Below are 23,686 nucleotides of genomic sequence, written 5' to 3' on the forward strand. Positions count from 1 at the left end.
TTTTTTTTTTTTTTTTTTGTACAAGGGATCGAACTCAGGTCCTTGGGCTTGTGAGGCAGGCAACAGAACCACTAAGTTAAATCCCCAGCCCCTACATGTTTAAATATTAAATACTTTATCATAATTTTTTATCCTCGCATAATTTTTATCTCACATCACAAACTCTTAGTTTTTATCTTCCAGAGTTACTGCATTAAAACAAATGTTAAGTTGGATTATTAATTTTTTTCAAGCAAACAAGATAGCCTATTGTGTACTTTGTTCTTTCTCTTGATATTTTTATTTCCCCCCTAATACACATTTTGGAGGTCTGTGTCGGGACATGGAGTGTGTGTCCTTAGGTTGCTAAGCTGCATCATATTCTAATATATAAGATACTGTCACTTACTAACAAGTCTCTTGATATTTGTGTGTCCTCAGTCTTTTGCTTTTATCAACAGTGTTGCATTGAATAAGTTTGGGCATGTATCCTTTCAGACGTGAGTATATCTCAAAGAATAGACATGTTCTTTGGAATTACTAGACCAGAGAATATAGTCATTTACAGTTTCAGTAGTTACTTGCAAACTATCCTCCATAGTTTTTGTACCAACTCAACTCACATTCCAAAGGGAAATCTGTTTTAAAGCATTTTGCTTCTATTTGGCATTTTTAAAATATATCAGTATTAAGTAAGCATGGAAGGTGATGCTCAGTTAATGTCTTTTCTTCCTTTATAGCCTCACAGCCCAAGGAGCGCCCCCGATCTGCAGTCCTCCTTGCTGAAGAAACCATGGTCCCTCCAGCGTTCCCTAGCAGACGGTCCCAGCAGAGTGTCTCACTCTCCAAAAGTGTCTCCATACAGAACATCACCGGGTAAGTGGAGGTTTAGCTAGGACAGTTGACACCTGGGTGACAGGAGCATAACAATCACATCATTTGACAAAAAGATACTTTTTGGAGAATAAAACATAAAATAATGGGTTAGTGCAAGGTGGGTGTTAGAGACAAGAGAAGGGGGACTGTGAATTAGATGTATACACACAGTGGCGGCCATTTTGTGATACGTATCTCCTTTAAATGCCATATTCAGGCTGGTTACTGTAGGTATTTGTACATGGTCAGTCCTTTTTTTTTTGATACTGTGGATTGAACTCAGGACCTTGCACCTGCAAGGCGGGCAGCAGCACCACCACTGAGCTAAATCCACAGCCTGGTCAGTCCTGTTTTTGTGAGGGGTTTTTTGGTACTGGGGATCACACTCTGGTCCTTGCACTTGTAAGGCAGGCAGCAGGACAGACAATTCAGCTAAATCTCTGCCCTTGGTCAGTCCTATTTTTGAAGAGCCTGAGTTCTAGTATATGTGCTGCCAAAGTGAGCACTAAGAGCCTGAGTTCTGGAAAGATGACTTAATTCAAAATAAGAAAGAATAGAAAAATAAGACAGTAATATATGAATTTTTGTTTGCAGCTACATATTTACATTTTCAGGTGTCACACTATTCTCTTGTACCTGTGAACCTGGTCATCTTGTTTTTTTTAAATCTGCCTCTTAACTCTTAAGTCAGTTTCATGGAGGTGAATTGTGGGCCCCTTGCTACTGTTAGGTTCCTGCTTTTTTTCACTGAGTTCTCTTTTGTAGTCCACTACAAAAGTTGCTGTGGCTATAAGCTGTTCAGGCATTGTCTATCAAGTGATTAGGATGGGACTGAGTATGTTGGTGACTGGCTTAGATGAAATGCTCACCTCCCATCAAGTCCCTGTAAGTCATGTCAAATGGATGATTAAAAACATTTCAGGAGAAATTCTTAACTAAAGGGTACAAAATCTCCTTTAGATTATATTCACTAACTTCCATGTTGGTTAGTTTCCTCCTTAAAAACAGTTTCAGATATTTTTGTTTTGTTCATGTTTTTAGTACAAGTTTTTTCAAAGTTATGTTACCAAAGTTAATCTCATTGTGACTCTGAATAGTTGGTTTTTAAATAAAACTTACTTTTAAATGATGCTTCTCTGTATCATACAACAAACATTGTGTGCTTACTGTGCTAGCTGGTGAGTTGGGATTGAAACATTCCCAAAAGTATAATCTAAGTGCATAGTCAGTAATTTGGGGAACAGGAGGGCAAAAATGTAATGTTTAGGTAATAAAAATTTCTTATGTTAAGTTCTCTTTGCTTCTTATTGCTTTTTTAAGGGCCTCGAAATGTTGAAAATTTGAGCTTCCATTGAATCATTTAATAATGCTTCCATACTTCTTAGTAGTGTCCCATGTAACTATATATCTAAAACAAGTAATCTGTCTTGAGTCATAGTAGAACTTGCAGCTGTCATTTTAGGGTTTTCAGGTACTTGTTTAAGAATACGAACACGCAGACTGAGGATTTAGCTTTAATGGCATTGTACCTGCCTCTGAAGCACAAGGTCCTCCTGTGTCCTATCCTCGGTATGGGAGGGTGGGATATGAATATGCTTAACAGAATGTATATTACAACAATATAAACGTATTTTTGTTCCCAGAGTTGGCAATGAGGAGAACATGTCAAACACCTGGAAATTCCTGTCTCACTCAACAGACTCACTAAATAAAATCAGCAAGGTCAATGAGTCAACAGAATCCCTTACTGATGAGGGTAAGAGGGAGTTCCGTGCTTCTGTAGAGACTGTGGTGTGTGGTAGAGTACTAATGTTGATGAGTAATAGTGTCTGCATCGTCCTTACTCTGAAGATTCTTTAAATTGTAAATCTTCAAATGCATTATAATGAATTGGAAATCACACTTAACCAATTGTGAGCTGTCCTTTGAAAGATGGCATTGATTTTAATGTGGGCATACTCTTAAGTGCTTTTTATTCCTCTAGACTTTTGTACATTTTCATTTCTATCTTGGCATAATTGTAAGCCTGCTCTCTTCAATCATGTAAAAGTAGCAGGTCCTTTCTAGATAGTAAGAATCATATCTTAATCATGTTTGATTCATGTCATGTTTGTCATTCTTAACCAGTCTCGAATATAGATTCTGTCATTCCCAAATAGGACATTAATTCTTCTCTAGTACTAGGATACGCTCTCTATGAATGTCCCCTGTATCAATACAGAGTATTTGTGTCTAATTTATCACCTTAAAAAGTCTAGCCTGGCTTTTTAGAGGTCACAAAGCCAAGATTCTTACTTGACTTTTTGATATTTTGAGGAGTAGGTACAGACATGAATGAAGGACAGCTAATGGGAGACTTTGAGATTGATTCCAGACAGCTAGAAGCAGAGTCCTGGAGTCGGGTGGTGGACAGCAAATTTCTGAAACAGCAAAAGAAAGATGTGGTCAAACGACAAGAAGTAATTTATGGTAAGATTCTTTATTTTGCTCTACTTGTGTTTGATTTGCATTGCCAAATATTTTTAAACTGGTGATTTGTTGGGCTATGAAAAATTAGCTTTTGAGTATGGGGCACTTTAAAGGTTTTTCTTAAAACTTTTGAGGTATAGAAATATGGTCTTGTTTGTATCCTTTTTTCTTCCCTTGTTGCCTATTCTATTGAACATTTGACTTGATACATGAGTGCTTAGTGTACAGCACTCCTAGAATGGAGATCTCTTATGAAAATGCAGTGTAGTTCCTCAGCTACAGTGGAATGTAGATGGAACACAAGTCAGTTGTAGAAGCTGAGGACACATTCAAATATGAGAGGGTCTGAATCCAATGAAGATCTCTTTGGATACCATTATTTAAAACTGTCAGAATCCAGTATAGCTATCCTCAGAAAAGAGTGTTAGTTTATGTGGAAAATAAGAGAAAAAGATAAAGAGTACTTAGGGATTGTACAGCCATTGACCCAGTTTTAAAGTTTAAACTGGGCTGCACACCATATGACAGACGGAATAAATGATCTTTAAAGGACCCTCAATTTCCATTTTCCTTCCAGAGTTGATGCAGACAGAGTTTCATCACCTCCGCACGCTCAAGATCATGAGCGATGTGTACAGCCGAGGGATGATGACAGAGCTCCTCTTTGAGCAGCAGATGGTGGAAAAACTGTTCCCCTGTTTGGATGAGCTGATCAGTATTCATAGCCAGTTCTTTCAGAGAATCTTGGAGCGGAAGAAGGAATCTCTAGTGGATAAAAGTGAAAAGAACTTCCTTATCAAGAGGATAGGAGATGTGCTTGTAAATCAGGTGAGCAAAGTAAATGATCTCAGGTTCTTCTCACATGCTGTGGGGAAAAAGTAAAACTTTGGGGCTCGAGAGCTATGCTCTCATATCTGTGTAAGCTTGGAGAAGTGATGTCACCTCTCTGAGCCTTGATTTCCTTTTCTGTAAAATGTGACAGAGTGTGCTATTTTAGAAGGTTAAAAGGGAGTATGTATGTTAACATGGTAGATACACAATAAAGTTAGTTTCTTCTCAGAATCCATTCCATCAACAGAAGCAATATATAGTTTTAGAAATCAAAGACTACTTGATGGGAAATTTCATCTTTCCCTTATTGCTCAAATCAGAAGGATATCATTTGTTTAAAAACCAGCTGAAGCATAGAAAATTAAACAGTGATATATGAAATATTTCATAAAACATATATTATTTAGATCAAGGTGTAGTATGGTTTAATTCCACTCCAAAAAGTAGCTCGTCTAAAAATTATTTCAGTACATTTACATATTTGTCATAGGCAAATTGTTTTATTGTTTCTTTAAAAAATGTTACACAGATATAATCTTAATAGTAACATGAGTATAACACAGGCATATGACTCAGCCTTTAAATCCCTGTTTCTGTATAGAAGAGAAGCATAATTGCTGGAGCATTGGTCTGAGAATTGGAAATTTTGTCCTGTCCTTGTATTTCTGAGCCTATACCCCTCACTTCATCACTTTATTAGTGTATTCATTCACTCTTAAAGTGTTTACTAAGCATCTACTGAATGACAGGTCGGGCAACTCAGGTGAATATGTAGGACTTGGAAATTCGCACCAGTGAATTGTTCTAGGAGTAAAAAACACTCACGGAAAGAAATGCAAATTCTGTGTAGTAAATTGCATTTCCAAAATGCACATTGAACAAGGTATTTGTAAAAGATAGGGACAAAAAGAAAGACCTACAAATGAGGACCATTCCTCCCCACAAAATCCCCTTTACCAAATATTTTTAATTTCTCTCTTTCTGCCCCTCCTCTCTGCCTTCAGGACCAAGCACCTTTTCTAACCTTGATTATGGTATTATTTTATAAGTCCTTCTATTTGTATACATCCCTTGATCTTTGGAGCTAGTCTCATAGTGTCTTGTTTGTTACTATGTGTGCCATTGTTAGGGAACCCTTTAGGAAACTTGCTTTACCATTTGAGCAGATAACGTATAATCTCTTTGCCTCAGCTTACCCATTGGTAAGTGAGTAATGGAAAAGCTACACTGAACCTTCAAATTTTTTGATGAGGATAAATTTGTGTTGTATCCAGAGATTTGTCTCACTATGTGGAATTCAGCACTTGGCATGCGGAATTCAGCACTTGGCATGCATCATATAGACTCCACCATAAATTCATTGACTTACACCAACATAAACATATCTTCAGAAGGACCTTTGAGATTGTACATATTTGGGTTGTGGGGGGGTGGGTTCCAGGAATTGAACCTGGGGCTTTGTGCTTGTGAGGCAGATGGTAGCACCACTGAGCTAAATCCCCGGCCCAAGATTGTACATATTTGGAAATGACTTAAGAGCCACAGAAAATTGAATTTTCACTTCTCACCCATTTGGCTAAGATGAAGTGCACAACTATTAGAACTGCCTGCCTGAAGGAAGCGGGATAATCAGATCCCTAGATAATGAAGCCCATTCCTGGTGTCTACAGTATCTAATTTACTAAAGTCAAATTTCTAAGCCTCATGGTTACATGATAAATTTCTTATGAACCTCCTTATTTGCTACTGTGTTCATAACAAGTGGAAGAAAACATTATATATTGTTTATGTGGATGGTAAATAAGACTTTCTGAAAGTTTTTATTTCTTAAGTATATGTAACAGCTTTATTGAGATAAAATTCATATGTCATACAATCCACCCATTTAAAATGTATAGTTAAATGGTTTTTGATATATTCACAGTTAGGCAGGTATCACCACAGTTAGTTTCATCACCCCAAAAGGAAAACCTATACTTGCCTATAAATCCCAGCACTCTGGGTGGCTGAGACAGGAAGACTGCAAGTTTGAACCATGCCTTGGCAGCTTAATGAGACCCTATCTCAAAATAAAAAATAAAAATTGGCTGAGAGATGTAGCTCTGTGCGAAGGCCCTGGGTTCATTCCCCAGCACCCATCCCCAAAGCCCTACACTCTTTGGTAGCCATCTACATATCCCACAAACACCAAACTGCACTAATACTAGACAACCACTAATACTAGACAACCACTAATACTTTTTATGTCCCTGTGAAACAATATGTGGTCCGTTGTGAATGGTTTTTTACCTGGCCTAATGCTTTGAAGGTTCATTACAAAATACAGCATACACACACACACACACACACACACACACACACACACACACACACACACACTTTATTCCTTTTTATGGCCCAGTAATAATCCATTGCATCTTTTATTTGTTAATAGTCATATTATTTCCATCTGGGTACTATTATGAATAATGCTGCCATGAACATTGGTATGTAAGTTTTTGGTCATTGTATGTTTGCACATCTACACCTAGGAGTGAAATTGCTAGGTCTTATGAAAACTGTATGTTTATATATGTTATTCATAAAGCACAACTTTTTACTAAAGCTACTTTATTAGTTTAATCTTGAGAACTTACAAGGAAGTACTCGTCTTTTACAAATAGAGTGGAAATTTTTTACACAATGATAACATAAGTTCAGCACTGAGTTACAGCATAACCACTATTCTCTTTTCTCTGCAGTTTTTGGGTGAGAATGCAGAACGCTTAAAGAAGACATATGGCAAGTTTTGTGGGCAACACAACCAGTCTGTAAACTACTTCAAAGACCTTTATACAAAGGATAAGCGTTTTCAGGCCTTTGTAAAGGTACTGATGTGAAACATGGAAGCCTCCATCACTGTCGGGAATAATGTGTCATTGTTGGTTTTACCTAGTCGTCTTCCTCACATAGTCCCTAATAGTTTGTTCATCCCCTTGTAGAAGAAGATGAGCAGTTCAGTGGTAAGGAGGCTTGGAATTCCAGAATGCATATTACTTGTAACCCAGAGGATCACCAAGTACCCAGTTTTATTCCAGCGAATACTGCAGTGTACCAAAGGTGAGTCTGGTTTTTAAATTTAGCCCTGTAGACTGGTGGTCTGATTCTGTGTGTCTAGGAGTGCTGAGACCACTGCAGAAGAGCTGTTTCATAAGACTGTGATAGATCCTGTGTTTCATTTTGAAAATTCTTTTCTCGAGTGAACACTGGGAATGTTGTCACTGGACATTGAGTGGGTGACCGCAAGAAGGAAAGGAAGCACACTCATTGATCCCATCCAGAGTTCAGTGCCCTGAACAACTCACTTCCTTTATCGCTAGACTGGCAGACAAGTCCCACCAGTTCTTCTTCTAGTCTAGAATTGCTGCTGTTTCTCATTTCATCATTATTTATTATTTCTCTGTCTCGGCTATTTTTATCAGTCAGATTGTGAGGTAATTACATTAAAGATTAGGTAAAACCAAGACATGAATAACATGTTGCTCCTTTCTCTGCTACTCTTCCTCCCTAAGAATGGTTTCTTTTATTTTAGAATAGAGCGTGTGATTGCATGTTATCCATACCATTGAGAGCTCCTCTCTTTAGAATTAAATGTATGGCAACCAGAGAAACAAGCCCATAACCTCTGATGCTTTAGTTTCACTCTAATAGCATAACTACAAAGGGAAAATAACGACGTGGTGTAGACCAAGAAACAATCTGTTACCCTCTTGTTCTGGTCTAAAAGGAGCCATTAACAACAGCATTGTTCTTCCCAAGACAATGAAGTGGAGCAGGAAGACCTGGCTCAGTCCTTGAGCCTGGTGAAGGATGTCATTGGAGCGGTGGACAGCAAAGTGGCAAGTTACGAAAAGAAAGTACGACTCAATGAGATTTATACAAAGACAGATAGCAAGTCGATCATGAGGATGAAGAGTGGTCAGATGTTTGCCAAGGAGGATTTGAAGCGGAAGAAGCTGGTGCGCGATGGTAGTGTGTTTCTGAAGAGTGCAGCAGGAAGGCTGAAAGGTAAAGCTCTATTTGCTTAAGTTGTGCCTTGGGAGATTAGGGAGAATCCAAGTGCTTTTGTTGGAAATTATCACCATATTTTCTATCAGAAAGGACTAGTTTGTGATAGTTTACAAAATCTAATAAAATACAGGAAGAAAAGGAAATGATGCAGCCAAGAAAAAGAAGTAACATTTTTTTAAAACAAAGGATAAGATTAATACCAATTTGTAAGCCGGGCATGGTGGGCACACACTTGTAATCCTAGCACTTGGGAGGCTGAGGCAGGAGAATTGCCATGAGTTTGAGGCCAATGTGAGATACATAGTGAGTTCAAGGCCTGTCTGAACCACATAGCAAGATCCTGTCTCATAAACGAAAAAAAAAAAATTAATACCAACTTGCAAGCTGTTAAGAAATGCATACTCCCTTCCAAGACATAAGCAGACAATATGGGACTGTGGTTATGGCAAAGTAATTGCAGTTGCCAGGAGGGAGAGGAGGTGAGTGACAGTTGATAGAAGTTGTGAAATTAAAATGTGTCACTTGTTCCCAGAGATGTTAGAGGGATTTATGACTTCTGAGATAGTGAACAGTGAGTTTAACTCATGTCAGCTACCTTATTACACTTTATGATATGCATATCTTTTAACTTCTTCTACAATTAGTTTTCATTTTCCATTTGGTTTTTGTCTTTGCTTTTCCAGTGGTCAGCCTCAGTAGATTAAGGAAGTGAGGAGGAGTTTTGTTTTTGTTGTGCTAGGCAAGTGATCTGCCACTGAACCACACTCACCTGTACTGTATGGGCCTCTGTGAGCTCTGGCTGCACCAGTGGCCTCGAGTGCACCGCCCTTTGTCACTGACCTCAGTGATCTGAGGACATGAAGCAGGCTCAGTCAGCCCCACTGGCATAGATGGAGGTGGAGGGTGTGTGCTGCTCTGGGCTCTGAGGTGTAGTGATGCAGGTAACTATCAGTGTACCCAATCATCCTGATATAGTCTCAGCATGCTCACAACAGAAATCCCAGGCCGTCACTGAATTCTACCATGAGTGATGTTGGAATCAGAATGAAGAAACTTACAAAGAGGCAATTGCTGGCCAGTGATGAAGACTAGAGTAGAAGACGGATGAGGGCAGTCAAGGCAAGTCTTAAAAGATGGAGAGGAAGGTTCCTAGCAGATAGGGAGAAAGTGGTCCTGGTCCCAGGGCAGGATAAGGTGGAAGCATGGAGTAGGACGAGCTAGGAACCCACGTTAGGCAGCCAGGCCTCTCATACAGGTATCAAGTGAATGACAGTGGTGTTGGGTAGCAGGCCCGTAGGAACTCCTGGGCCACACTGGTGGAGCACACTCCGTACTGACAGGCATTACCCCCAGGGCTTGTGGGCCAAGGCTGTGTTCACCATAGGGGTTTAAGTTGGAAAGGTTCGCATACTGGACAGGGCTTTGTAGAGCCCATCAGAAATGACAGAGCCTCAGTAGGCACTTGCGTGATTCAAGGAGTGGTGGCCCAGCCTACAATGCAATAGAAGGCTCGGAAATGAAGGCAGGACCATGTCAGAGACAAGTGACAGCCCTTGCTTCCACCAGCCAATTATTCTGTAATGATCCTGAACTCAGGCCTCTTCACACTGCCTCTTTGAAGTTGTCTTTTAAGCACCTGGGCAGTTCAGAACAACCTCTTCTCTCTTATAAGGACCTGGGTTTCCTAGAGCTTCTGCTGTTTGAAGCTGGTGCTTATTACTTGCTTTACAGGGCAATTATTCATTCCCAAAATTAAAACTGATGGATTCCAGCTGTTGGAATAGAGTTGTAATCAAGCCAAAATGGTAGTTTTTCTGTTTGAGATACCTCCAGTGGAGATAGGAGCTGGTGTTGAGTCATTTTCACCCCCAGGTGAAATTTTTTTTTGGCAGATGCCTGAATTATTTAAAAATAAAGTACATTTGTCATAACTAATGATAGTGCTTGGAAAATTACTGTAGTCTAGGCTGAAGAATTAGACTTCCCTAGAAATCAGGCCTCCTTACTTCCATTTCTTCATAGCTTTACAATCAATTCCATGGAAAAGAGACTCTTGCTAGAGCAGAGGTTAAAGAAAAAAATCAGGAGAAGCTGTGTAAATTATTTCCATCCTTTTCCCTAAAGGGATCGTAGGCTCCACTTTCCAGAGTGAAGATATACATAGGGGTCAGCCTGTTAGCTCTCAGTAGACGGTGTGGAGATGTCAAATTGTCTGTAAGGGAGTAATGGAAAATTCTTCTGTTTTGCTTTGTTTTGTTTTTGAGAAAGAGCTGCTATGGATGGGCTTCACAGATGCTAGGAATGCATTCTGAAATACACCTATTCCCTTGGTTCTAGTTTTAATGGAGAGGAAGAGAGCTGTTGTCATGGGATAGAGAAATAGAAGAGTGGACTACTGCCTGTGGGACCTGGGGGTAGACTCTGTATTTGCTTTTACTTTATGAGGACACAGGGTATGTCTGGAGGCCATTCTTACTCTTTCTTTGGTGGGGGGTAATCAAAAAAGTCTACTTTTCATTAGACTTAGATATTTCTATACATTGTCTTCAGGCAGCTTTCCTGGTTGCTGTTTCCCATTACTGTAAATCAGTATTAGAAAGAATTACTGAATATCTTGTGAATATATTGCTATAAATTGCTGTTTAACATCTGTTGGTGTCTGTCTTTTGGCTCCTGGGTGTGAACCCCAAAGCCTTTGCACTATATCCCTAACCCCTTGTTTTTTTGTTTGTCACACTAAGTCCCAAAATTGGTCAGTCTGTGCTCAAAACTTGTGATCCTCTTGCCTAAGCCTCCCACAGTGCTAAAATTATAGGTCTATCCTACCATGCCAGGCTTGAAAACGTCCAATTTTGAAATTCAAAAGTATTTATTCCTAAAATTTTGCCTAATATATTTTCTCAGGACTGATGAGTACTTAAGCTTTTCTATGACAAGGCTTTGTTGGTGAACCACATTTTTAAATGATCATGAAAGTCTGATGTCCAGATCTGAATTGTACAGAACTGTAAAACCGTTGCCTTGGGATGGAGTGTGATCTTAGAACATGGGGTGTGTCACTGAATATCCTTCAGTAAAACACTGACCCTGAATATTAAGTAGTCATCATTCTCTTTTTCCCATTTCCACTTTCCAGAGGTTCAGGCAGTTCTGCTCACTGACATTTTAGTTTTCCTTCAAGAAAAAGACCAGAAATACATCTTTGCATCACTGGTAAGCTGAGCTATTATTTTCTTCTGTTTGGAATTAATAGCATTCAGAACAGCTAGGTTAGGTATGGAATGTTAACACTCTATTATGGCTTGCCCACCCTCTGAAAATTAATTTATTCAGGACAGAGTCATCTGAGTAATCTCTTATAAACCTTTGTGGTTTTCTGTTGTTTCTCCTGACTGCCAAAATTATTTTTCTGCTCCCTCATGATCCTTTTGCATACCCTGAATATATTTGCTTATTTAATTAGAAATCTGTCACCGGAGTATTTCTCACAAATCCCCAAAATGATGTTTATGCATGAAAATGTTGACCAGTATTTCTGTGGGGAACTTGGAAAGATTCATCATGTAGAAAACATACCAAGAACCATTACGGCCATAAACTATCATCTCCTGTTTCTGGAAATCTTTTTCTGTTTGTTAAAATTTTAATGAAGTAAGAGATAGTTCTCTTTGTCCTAAAAATACCATTTTTATTAAAACTACATGCAAATTAAACAGTATTTGATCTTACCTTCGGTGAAATGTATCCTTAATAGTTAAAACATTGTATAAATTTCTAATGTTTGCCCTCTCCAATTTTTCCAGGACCAGAAATCAACAGTGATCTCTTTAAAAAAGCTGATCGTAAGAGAAGTGGCACATGAGGAGAAAGGTCTGTTCCTAATCAGTATGGGGGTAAAAGACCCAGAGATGGTGGAGGTCCATGCCAGCTCCAAAGAAGAGCGGAACAGCTGGATTCACATCATTCAGGATACAATCAACACTCTGTAAGAGAAACACCAGAACCCAGCCCACCCTGCCCTCCTAATACCTTTGTGTGCCGTAATAGACCGGGCAGTAACCAGTCAGTGACATCTGAAGAATTTGTTGTTTCATCTTGTTTTGTTTTGTTTGGCTAGGAACAGAGATGAAGATGAGGGAATTCCCAGTGAGAATGAGGAAGAAAAAAAGATGTTGGACACCAAAACTCGGGAGCTAAAAGGTAAACTGAAGTGGTGTGAGGCCCTTGTCTATGGAATGTCTGCAGTTGCCGAAGGCTGCTATGTTAGTGGTGTCCAGAAGCGTTGGCTGCAAACAGAAGAAGATATTTGAGGAAAAGACTTTGCTGGTTAATCTGTTTTAATTCTCCTTCGGGTCCCTGGCTTTCTCAGTTTTCCTTACATTCACAGATGAGTTGTGAGGTGGCTTGGGGGGAAAAGTATTTCCTGTATGTTGGACTACTACTTATCAAGTATCTGCTGTTGCTGTTAACCTCACTGCAAGGCAGGAGTTCTAATCCCTGTTGTACATATGAGACAATGGAAGACGTCAAAGCCACACACCCTGAAGTGCAGTTACTCACTGAGCCAGAATCCTAACCCTTGTCTTACAAACAGTAGGGCCTGGCATTCTGCCCGCTTTGCCAATGACTTATTGAGTATTACACAGTAAACACTGAGTAAAAGTCAAGGTGGCAGTCAAACGTGTAAGCTCTCAAGAAGTTTAGTTATTCCTTCAAGCTGTTCAAAATGGTAGCATTTGCTTCATCAGAGGAAATAAAGGATGGGCAGGTTTAGACTGCAGCCAGATTTGTCAAATTTTTGGCCCATGAATAGGATGGCAAGGATAAAATCTTCCTTCTGTTAACATTTGTACCCCTGGCTTAGGTGTACTGCTAGGATGCAGAGATTTGAAAAGAGCCCTTAGGAAGCTCACACTCTAGCACAGGAGACCACATGGTGGTTCATATGAAGTGAGTGGGTTCTTTTTGTCCTGCCTCTAATGAGTCCCACAGAGAAGTTGACATCTGATTACTTTTGAAAAAGCAAACTATAGCAACCAGTAACGATGGTGTGCACGTGTGAAAAGGACTTGATGAACCTGGCAAAGAATGGCACGTTTCATGTTTCTGGAAGGTCAGAGCTAAGTGACAGCAGCTTAAGCTAGGAAAGCACCAGGTCTTGAAAGGAGAGATACGGGAATGATTTTTAAATTTTTAATGTGTTTAAAGCCAATTAGGAGAGTTGAAGGAGTGGGAGAACAGCTGGAAATACAAAGACCAGTTAGGAGGTTGTTAAGATAATAGGGTAGTTGAGAAATAAGCTGGAGAGGGATATAAGAAATAAAGTTATTAAAACCTGGCCAGCTGGGTGTGAGTGGTGGAAACACAAGGCAAGGAAACAAAATCTCTCCAGGTTTCTAGCATGTGTAACCTGAAAAGTGAACAGGTGCCAACTGAGGAAGAGACCATAGGCTACAGTGGGGAGATAGGTAGGGCAGCAAGGTCAACATACAGATTGGGTTCAGACGCTGAGAACAAGGCATCTTAGCAGAGATGGCTACTTAAGGATAGGAGCCAGTGGTCAGAAAAGAAGATAGGATTTGGGAGGCTTGTTATGAATTGTCACCATGTAGGTGATACTTGAACCCCCAGGGAGTGATTGAGATCCCAGGAGAAAAGTGTTGAAGGTATACAAAGCAGCCCAGGATGGAGTCAAAGAAGGAACCCAGCTGTGCCCCCAGCACTACAGATGGCAGACCCATACACAGGGGAGGAAGAAAACCTCCTCAAAGTGGAGGAGGGACACTGTTTCAAAGGAGAGCATAATTGTCTTTAATAAAGACCTGCAACTAAATGAGGATCCAGGAATGAGCAACTGTGGAGTTGTGGGGCTTGGGCCAGGGAAATAAAAAATAGGGCAGGGAAGTGGAAAAAGAGGGCATACTTAGGTTGAATGTGCCAGTGTTTGCGAGAAAGATCCAAGGAGGCTTTCTAAGTAGAAATTACAGAGCAGAAACTTGATCTTCCCTTTATGGTTGACAAAAGGGCAGGGAGCCATTTTCTGTCTAGGCCCTTTCTGTAAGTTACCACAAGGTGGTGATCATGTCTTAACGATATCTTAACACTAAAGAAATCACATTGCCTTCTCCCTCCACTTTGCAGAACAACTTCAACAGAAGGACCAGCAGATCCTCCTCTTACTGGAAGAGAAGGAGATGATTTTCCGGGATATGACTGAGTGCACCACTCCCTTGCCGGATGATTGCTCCCCAACTCAAAGCCCTAGAACTCTGTTCCGCTCCAACACAGAGGAGGCTCTCAAAGGAGGGCCTTTAATGAAGAGTGCAATAAATGAGGGTAACCTACATTCAGCACTGCCCATTATTCTTTCCTGGTGTGTTTATACACTGATGTTACATTGTTACTGTAAAATAAAGCACAATACAGAAAACTAGCCAAAATGAATATTTCACCTTAGTAAATTATCAAGTGAACATCCTTATAACCACTACCCAGGTTAATAAATAAAATGTGGCCTAAAAGCCCCTCCTTATGCCCTGTCCCTATCACACCTCCCTCCCTTCACAACAGGTACTCTATTCTATTAGTAATCATCACTTATATGCCGTCCCCTTCTGTTCCATTCAGTTTCCCTTCAAACTGCAGATTGGATTTTATTCACACAGCAGGTTCTGTCTTATTTCCTTCACACTCACAGCAGTATTTAGAGGCATTACTCAGATTTGATCCTTTTAGCAAGTTGTGTTCTTTCATTGGGAGACACCAAATATCTTCCTCTTTGTAGTGGAGCTCCTTCAAGGTCTGCTGAGTGGAGGCCTGGGAGGCACAACACTTGCACAGGCTGTTGGCGGCACTGTGGAGCAAGAAGCCATGGTTGGCCCTGTTTCCTTGCCCCGGAGAGCAGAGACCTTTGGGGGATTTGATAGCCATCAGATGAACATGTCTAAAGGTAAGCAGTCCTAAACTATTCTACATAGCTAAAATGACCTGGATTCTGGCAGCTCCACCTCCTTTCCCATTCAGTCATTGCATGTTTTAATGAGATTCTTAAACACTAAGAATCTGTTAGAGTCTGAAACAGGAAGATCACTGTGAGTTTGAGGCAGCCTGGGCTACATAGTTCAAGGCCGGCCTGAACTACAGATTTGAGATGCTGTCTCAAAAAAAATTTTTTTTTTATTAGACATTCATTTTAAATAATGCAAGTTAAGCATCATTAATCTAAAATACTCAAAACCCAAAGTGCCTGAAAAATCCAAGACTTCTTAAATACCAATATGATGCCACAGTAAAATATTCTACACTTGACTATGTGAAAGGTTGAAGTCAGAATGTAGGCACACTAAAATATTATATAAAATTACCTTTTGGCTGTCTGTATAAAGGTGTATGTAAAACAGTGAATTTCCTGTTTGGACGCATGCCCGAGATAAGCTCAGTGGTGTTTACAGATACTCCAAGATTCTGAGTCCAGAACACTTCTGGTCCCATATATTTCAGATAAATGATACTGTTTTCCTCCCTGCTTGTAGTTCTTCTGCATCACTAAAATTATTACTCATAGATTAGTTGCCACCAAGTGGCTTCCACTTTTTCTTCATTAGTAGGATTTAGAAATGCCTGAACTATCTATATTGTATTCTTTCTTGTGTTTAGGAGCTGAGAAGGAAGAAGGAGATGATGGCCAAGATCTTAGGAGAACAGAATCAGATAGTGGTCTTAAAAAGGTATTTTTTCTTTTTTAATATAGTGTGAACCTCCTTGAAACTTTGAAATTACTCCACTTTGGTCTTGTTTGGATGCTTAAAGCCCATTTACATTCCTCAGCCACATGGCCCTGCCAGGACCAGTTTCATTAAGTCTGTTTAGTGCTCCACCAGCCAGATCTATTCAAAAAACTTATATAATTATTTCAACCTCAGATCTTTGTAGTGAGAATTTATGGTAGAAAAGAGAAAATAGAAAACTACAGCATAACTTACAAATGCATTGGATATAACTTCACATCAAGATCATGTTTTTAAATGCAATTTTTTGTTTTATAGGGTGGAAATGCTAACCTAGTATTTATGCTTAAAAGAAACAGTGAGGTAAGGACATTATGAACTACATAAAGAGTAAATGGGACTTAGTATTAGAGCATTTGTCCAGCATGCAAAAGACCCTAGGTTTGATCCCCAATAGCATTAAAAAACAAAATAAAAAAACAAACTGGGAGGTTGAGGCAGGATGATCACAAGTTCAAGCCCAGCCCAAGCAACTTAGCAAGAGCCTATCTTAAAATTTAAACATAAGGCAGAGTAGGACAAAGCTGTAGCTCAGTGCATAGGTCCTGGTTCATTCCCTAGTACTTGAGGTGGGAGATATCTTATCATTAGGTTAAACATGTTGGTGATTTTCATTGGTGTTTTGATGGTTAGATAAGTTCAAGTGGCATTTCTTTTTTTTTACTATTTTGGCACTGGGGATCGAATCCAGGGTTTGTGCATGCAAAATGTCATGTGCTCTACTTCTGACTGAGCTACTTAGTACTCCTAGGACCTGAATTATTTTTAATATGTCATCGAACTGGCCATTTGTATTTCTTTTGTAAATGCCATGGTACAGAAACAATTCTTTCCTCTTTCCCCAATCATCTATGAGAGCCTTTTTAAATTTTTTTGAGATGGAACCTTGCTATGTTGCCTAAGCTGGCCTTGAAGTTCAGATCCTTTGTCTCAGCCTCCTGAGTAGATGGAATTATAGGCACACCTGGCATAAACCTTTTTAAAATCAATGTTTTTTGTTGTTGTTATTTTGTTTTTCACTTTGTTTTCCCTTTGCTTTTCTTAATACTAGTTTTGTCAGTTGTCTGTTACGAAAGCCTTCTCCTACATTTTCTTCTACCTCTTTTATGCTTCAGTTTTTACCTTTAACATATTAATCTATTCAAATCCTTTGTTGGTGTGAACCAAGGTCCCAATTTAATGTTTTCTACAAATAAAAGCAATTTTCTCAGAACAATTTAATATTTTTTCTTTTCATATTGATTAGACCAGCTGTTTATATATCAAATTCTTAAGGCTCTTCTGTAGGCTTTCTATTCAGTTACATTAGTAATCACCTTTATTCTACTATCTTTAACATTGGAACTTTGTGATACTTTTATGGACACTGGTATCCCTCCTACACACACGTTGTTTTGTTTGGTCTTTTGGGGGTGTTTTGGCTACTTCTACTTGCTTATTCCCCTTGATTGATGCTTTCACTTTTTAATAAAATCAGAGCCCCTTGCAGTTTTTAAGTATGTTATAACCATGTAGTGTGATTGGTTCTGAGATTCATGAAGTCCTGAAGTGAATGTTTCCATTTTGTTTCTCTTGCAGCAAGTTGTCAGGAGCATTGTTCATCTGCACGAACTCCTCAGCACCCTGCAGGTACGGGGCTTCTTTCACATGCACTTCCTTGCATAGAGGACAAAACAGGTTCTCTTGTGAGCACCGAGGTTTGTAAGTCGCGTGTGGGTAAATGGGGTCCCAACCCGGAGGAGCCTGGCTCCCCGGATGAGGAAAGTCACCAGGACAGTGGGTGGGGTTCTCTGGCCACTTGTGGGCACTGGAGTTGACGAGCAGCTGTGGACTGGAGACTCAGATAGGTGACAGTCTCCCACGTATTTGGAGGTCAATGGGTCAGGTTCTGTTGTCCAAGTCTCTGTGTGGTGTTTGGATAGGGTGGCCCTCCCCAAACTACTGTAAACTGTGTTGTACTTGCCATCTCCTCAAATTCTTCTCTCTTCGTTTCTTGAGGAGTTAACCTGTCCACCCCCACCCTGCAGCACACTCACCTCATCCCTGGTCCTACCCACAGCTACAGATTTAAGTGACTGAGTCAACTGCCCAAGAGTACCCTGGAGCATTTTGTTACCAGAGCCACCCTGAAAATCTTAAGTGGGGCTCATTCTGGCACAGCACCCCCAGGTGTGCCATCAGGACAGGTCCCAGGAGTTGGCTGTCCTTGAGCCGGGGTTGCACAGCTGTCCTCTGTATACCTCCCTCAGGGTGTGGTGTTGCAGCAGGACAGCTACATTGAGGACCGGAAGCTGGTGCTGAACGAGAGGGTGCTCACTCGGAGCACATCCCGCCCCAGCTCCCTCATCGAGCAGGAGAAGCAGCGCAGCCTGGAGAAGCAGCGCCAGGACCTGGCCAACCTGCAGAAGCAGCAGGTGCAGCACCTGGAGGAGAAGCGCCGGCGAGAGCGTGAGTGGGAGGCCCGGGAGAGGGAGCTTCGTGAGCGGGAAGCACGGCTGGCTGAGCGTGAGGAGAAGGTGCAGCGCGGGCAGCAGGAGCTGGACAGGGACTCCGCGGAGCTCCAGCAGAAGAAGGGCGTGTACCAGTGTGACCTGGAGCGGCTGCGCACGGCCCAAAAGCAGCTAGAGCGGGAGCAGGAGCAGCTGCGGAGGGACATGGAGCGGTTCAGCCAGAGACAGACGGACAGGGACCTGTGTCAGGTATGGGGAGCCCTGCTGCATGTGGAGGAGGGCGGCTCACCTGTGAGGAAGTGAGCAGAAAGGCTTTGCCCAGAATTTGTGGCCGGGAGTGAGTTTCTACCTTGGGCATCTCTAGGAGGTTGAAGAGGAGTCCAGTGGGTGGGGGCAGAGGAGTCAGTGGCCCTTTGCAGCTGACAGGCACTTCCCTACCCCACCCCCAGCATGGGCTAGAGTAGCCTCAGCACATCTGAGATGATGGCAGTCAGAATTTGGGGAGCCAGCCCTCTGCCCCGTGCCCCCACAGATGAACTTGTGCCTGATGAGGAAACACCAAGGATAAAGGCTCTGGAACTTTCAGCGCTTGTGGTCAGAGTAGCAGTCAGTGGCTCAGCTGCCAGAGCTCCTGAAGGACTTGTGCCAGAGGGTCAGCAACATCAGTGATGGGACAGAGCCCAGCCTAGCAAGTGGGTGGAGGTGGCCTCTCCTCTTGAGCAGATGAGACTTGCTTGGGCCCAGTTTAATGCCTGATTTGCAGAGCTGCTATTTGTACAGACAGGCTGTCCGTCACTCAGCATACTGATTCTGTGTTTACTTGAGTAATACTCCATGGTTATTCGGGGCTGTGGACACATGTGACAGATGGAGAGCCTAGTTGTGCATGGATCCCTCTATCTTTTAAAACTCCTATCAGGTTGACATTTCTTTGATTAACTCACCTTGGACCGTGAAAGAAAATTAAAGCATTATCATCCAGGGTCAGGGGCATTGTTCACGTTTTGCAGAGGTTTTATAGTAACCAGCAGCAACAAATTGCTCTTGATTTTTATGACACAAAGATGGATTCCACTTCCCTCCAGTAAAATCAGTGGGGCTTTGACAACTAAGAAAGCATAGAACAGATTATCCTCTTTATCTGTTGTTTAACCTTTAGCCAGGATTTACCTGGAGAGAGGTCTTATAATCTCTTTGCCCTGAAATAATTGTCTATATCGTCATGAAAATCAGGACAGCTAACTATGTAGCTTTCCTTATTTCTTCAGGGAATGAAATGTGTGGTCTTTTCTGTACTGCCCCATTAAAGGTACTATTAATCTTTGTTATTGATGTTAGTGCCTGCAATAAAAATATTAATGGTATTGAAGGTGATATTTTTTAACATCTGGAGGTAGCCAGCAAATGAAACAAATTGTGAACCTCCTTACAAGTTCTATAGAGTCCTGAGAAGTGGGTGAACCCCCTACCCATGCACACAATTGAGTTCAGCCAGTAATTACTGAGTGAGCGCATGGGTGCTGACAGCCTCTGGCTGAAAAAGCCTTCTCTTAAACATGTGCAGGTATCACAACAACACACCAAGCTCATGAGGATCCCGTCGTTCCTTCCCAGTCCTGAGGAGTCATCCTTGCCATCTGTACCTTCAGTGACCAAGTCAGGGTCATTGGACTCAGAACTTTCAGTGTCCCCGAAGAGGAATAGCATCTCTCGGACACACAAAGATAAGGGGCCTTTTCACATACTGAGTTCAACTAACCAGGCAAACAAAGTACCAGAGGGGCAGAGCCAGGCCCTGCTGGGCACCTCCACCTCCACCCGCCTGTTTGGGTTGACTAAGCCAAAGGAAAAGAAGGAGAAGGAGAAGAAGAAGAACAAAAAGGGAAGCCGTGCTCAGCCCGGTGGTAAGTCCCCCACACCCCACAGTGACTAGTTCTAAGGAAAGGGGGTGGTTTTAGCAGCACAGCAGCTGAAAGGGAGGGGGCACAGCTTAGATGCAGGAAAGCCAAGCTGTTACCATTTTGATCTTAACAAGTGGCTAAGAATGGGCTGTGCATGCAGTGAACGTCAGGACCTGCTCTGTGTGGCACACATGCCAGGTGGAGGGTACAAGTTCTGGTTTTGTGGCATCAGACAGAAACTGGAACTCACTCAGATGATCTAATGCAGGCCCTCCTGCCTGTGTAGACCTAGTTCAGTAACTGGGAATAACAGGCAGCATTTGACAGTCTGACCCTTTAGTGAGTATATGAAGTAGATGCACCTGGTGACCAGGAGAAATGAGGAAACTGGAGCCCATAGAGATTGACTAATGCGCCAGTAGTCCAGAGCCTGACGCTACTTTGTCCTGTGCCATTTTGTCCCTGAATCCTTTCCTGTACCTGTGTAGGAGGATGGAGCACTCCCTTTTTGCAGGATGTTACTCCAGCATATAGAAAGTGCCCTGCCCCTAAGTCCAGATAACCTTTTGCATCACAGCAGGCTTCCAAGAGGAGGAAAGAGATGGGGAGATGGGAAGGGAATTTTTCAGGATTTCTTTTTCATTCTTGGTTTCACTGTTCCAGACGGCCTTACATCAGAAGCATCAGCAGAGGGCGAAGAGATCTTCTGCTGACCCTCTTCCTCCAAACCTGGCTGCAGTGCCTGCCTGCCTGCCTCTCCTCCTGCCCCTCATGCACAAGTATCCACACTGGACGTCCACTGCTCCCCAGCATTCAGTCTTCCTGGGCGCCCCAGGTCCTGCACAAGAAGAGCAGATTGTCTTGAGTGTTAGGGTAGGAGGAAGACCAGACTCCACTCCAGCGGTGATCTGTGGCTGCCCAGAATGTTACCCTGAAAGTCCAGAAGTACAGGCATAGTTGGGGATATGTCAGGAATCCCGAAGGGCCTGCCTCTTGTGCGGGGAACACAACAGTCTTAAACAACAGCTAGGAAGGGCTATATCTGTGCACGTGTTCAGTGACCCAGCTTAGCTCAGCCCAGAGGCAGTGCCAGAGAGCCACAGGATGGCAGACCCTTAGCTTTGCCCCACAGCCTATGGAGAAAGGGTCCCTATAAACCACTCTATGCATGTCTCACCCCTTTCCTTATTTTATTTTTGAAGGGGTGACATCTGTGAAACCAGTGGTAAGAATCTTGATGTGGATGAAACATACAAGCTATATCACCTTGATCTTGGTTTTGTGGATTTACCTTACAAAATAGTATTTTCTCATCAAATTCAGAAGAAACATTCTGACTGTCCAAAATATTTGCCTACAGGTTCTAGGCACAGAGGGAGTAGAGAGGCATCTCATCCATATCCCTGGAGTGTGACACTTTTTGGTTGTCACCACTCAGAAGAGCCCTCCTGGGGCTCCACTGGGGCAGCTGCTGCTACTGTGCCTGTGCCTCCATGTGGGAGAGAATGATGTGCCCTTCTGGCACCCACCCTGCACAGCTGCCAACCTCACCCAAGACCCAGCCATGGCCTCAGCAAGGTCCCCTCAGGACCTCTGGCCGAGCAGTGGGTTCAGGTGTAGGGTAAGCCTTGTGTAGCGGTGGAGGGAGGAACTGGCCCACAGCAGGGGACATGCTCATTCTGCATCAGGCCTCCCTCAACAAAACGCAGTTCCCTGAAAAACTGTTTAAATCCAAAGTCCTTTGATTATGAATTATGCTGTACCATGAAGTTCTCACAGAAGCTGCCTGGTTTTTCTTCTCCCTTTCTCACTGTTTTGATCTGTGTTTGCTTGAGGCTTTAGCCGCTGTTATGTGCAGGACAGCTCTTTGGTAAGGGTTCCGTCTGAAACTCCCTGTGCTGCCACTTGGCCTCCTGGTGGAGGAGACCTGGAAATTCTGTGCTTCACAGGTGCCCTTCAAAACCATGAGGCTTTGAACATTTCTTTTTAAAGACAAAAATCTGTAACTTGGTGCTTGTTGAATTGCAAGCTGGCCTTGCAGATGGAGATATTTATCTTTCACTTTATTTGAAAGAGATCTGGTTTAAATTTTTAGCTAAATTTGTTTTATTTATTTTTGTGTGTGTTTGTGTTGTTTTTTTAGGGTGAACTGGTTCTAGTCCAGCAGTTTAAACTAGCTGATCAGTGCAAGAGAGTGCAGCAGCAGCCAGCACTGCTCACTCCTGTCTTCCAAGTGCCTTGAGATCCAGGTGGAACCTGGGGTTGGGGCTGCGGAAGGGTCTGTGGCCTTCTCTCCCCCACTCCCACTCACTTTACCAAGGGATGTCTCCTTTCTTGAGGGGCGGGAAACATGCCACCTATGAACCACCTTGGCCTGTTTTTGTCATAAGAACTCTTCACCCTTCAGATCATAGACTTTAGGCCTAATCCAGCTGATTTTTTTTTTTTTTTTTTTTTTTTAATGAAACCAAAATACCCTGAACAGCAAAAAGTGAGTCACTTCCTTCTACCAGTCCACACAACTCCGAGTTACAGCTGAACCTGTCAAGACTTTTCAGACCCCCTGTGAGGCTGGGCTGCATTCCTTCTCCCTGGCCCCGAGCGACCCATGGTGGCTTCAGCCCCATGGGGTTCTGAGGAAGACACTGCACCGGCCCTGTGCACTGGCAGACTGACTGGTGAGCTCAGTGGCACACTCAGTGGCACTGTAGTCCAAGGTACTGTGCATTCCTGCAAGTGCAGTTTTGATCTTCAGGTGTCTGTTACTCTCATCTAGCTGTGATGTTTCCCTTGCTTTGTTGGTTTAGGTCATTGTAAAAAGGGAGATTTCACCTCTACCCACACCTCTCTTAATTCAGAGCAGTGTAGTCAAGTTCTGGTTGGACAAGTTGGCACTCAGAAGAAGGTTGAGTCTTTACCTCCCCTGAGCTGCCGATTTCCTCCAGAAATAGACTTTGTTGCAGAAAAAGAACCTCTTACCAGGAACTGTGCTTTCACATGCCTACCCCTCTTGCCTCCCCTTTGGATCTGACCTCTGGGACTCGTTGTTGTGCCTGGGATTATTGCTGCTAGTGCTTCTGCTTGTGACCTTTAGAACTGCTCTAGTTCCCCAGTCTATAGCCCCCCTCGGGGAGGGGGGGCTTCTCTCCCTGAGCAGAGGTGGTTTTCCAGTGACAGGATTGTTTCCAGTCTGAGGGACATGCAAAGACTGTCCCCAGCTTCCAGCTTCTAGATACTGCACCTCCTGAAAGTTAAAATCATCTCAGTGGTTGTCCTCCCAGTTGGGTAACGTGCACTTTAAAAGCTGTCTCCTCAGTTGGCTTTTTTTGCCGGGGGGGGGGGG

At 42.3% G+C, this 23,686-nt stretch overlaps 1 protein-coding gene across 9 annotated transcripts in view; it reads left to right on the forward strand.

Annotated features, from left to right (window-relative positions):
- The window catches only part of Akap13 (A-kinase anchoring protein 13), a 236,686-nt gene extending 213,883 nt beyond the window's left edge, over positions 1–22,803 (forward strand). For 5 of the 9 annotated variants that reach the window (XM_010621018.1, XM_010621024.1, XM_010621022.1 and 2 more), the window contains 18 exons: positions 720–855; positions 2,499–2,611; positions 3,172–3,324; positions 3,902–4,152; positions 6,897–7,022; positions 7,137–7,254; positions 7,954–8,202; positions 11,342–11,418; positions 12,009–12,190; positions 12,323–12,405; positions 14,347–14,541; positions 14,990–15,154; positions 15,862–15,932; positions 16,251–16,295; positions 17,571–17,621; positions 18,242–18,691; positions 20,007–20,346; positions 21,007–22,803. In XM_010621018.1, coding sequence (XP_010619320.1) covers positions 720–855; positions 2,499–2,611; positions 3,172–3,324; positions 3,902–4,152; positions 6,897–7,022; positions 7,137–7,254; positions 7,954–8,202; positions 11,342–11,418; positions 12,009–12,190; positions 12,323–12,405; positions 14,347–14,541; positions 14,990–15,154; positions 15,862–15,932; positions 16,251–16,295; positions 17,571–17,621; positions 18,242–18,691; positions 20,007–20,346; positions 21,007–21,056 — 2,855 coding nt within the window. In that variant the 3' untranslated portion in view covers positions 21,057–22,803. Of the gene's footprint in view, positions 1–719; positions 856–2,498; positions 2,612–3,171; positions 3,325–3,901; positions 4,153–6,896; positions 7,023–7,136; positions 7,255–7,953; positions 8,203–10,542; positions 11,066–11,341; positions 11,419–12,008; positions 12,191–12,322; positions 12,406–14,346; positions 14,542–14,989; positions 15,155–15,861; positions 15,933–16,250; positions 16,296–17,570; positions 17,622–18,241; positions 18,692–20,006; positions 20,347–21,006 lie in introns of those variants that run through there. The other 4 variants (XM_010621019.1, XM_010621020.1, XM_010621021.1 and 1 more) reach the window with 4 other exon arrangements.
- Positions 22,804–23,686: the final 883 nt, after the last annotated feature.

This window comes from Fukomys damarensis, unplaced genomic scaffold (genome assembly GCF_012274545.1).
Source record: "Fukomys damarensis isolate Sample0158 unplaced genomic scaffold, DMR_v1.0_HiC HiC_scaffold_7, whole genome shotgun sequence".
Taxonomy (NCBI): domain Eukaryota; kingdom Metazoa; phylum Chordata; class Mammalia; order Rodentia; family Bathyergidae; genus Fukomys; species Fukomys damarensis.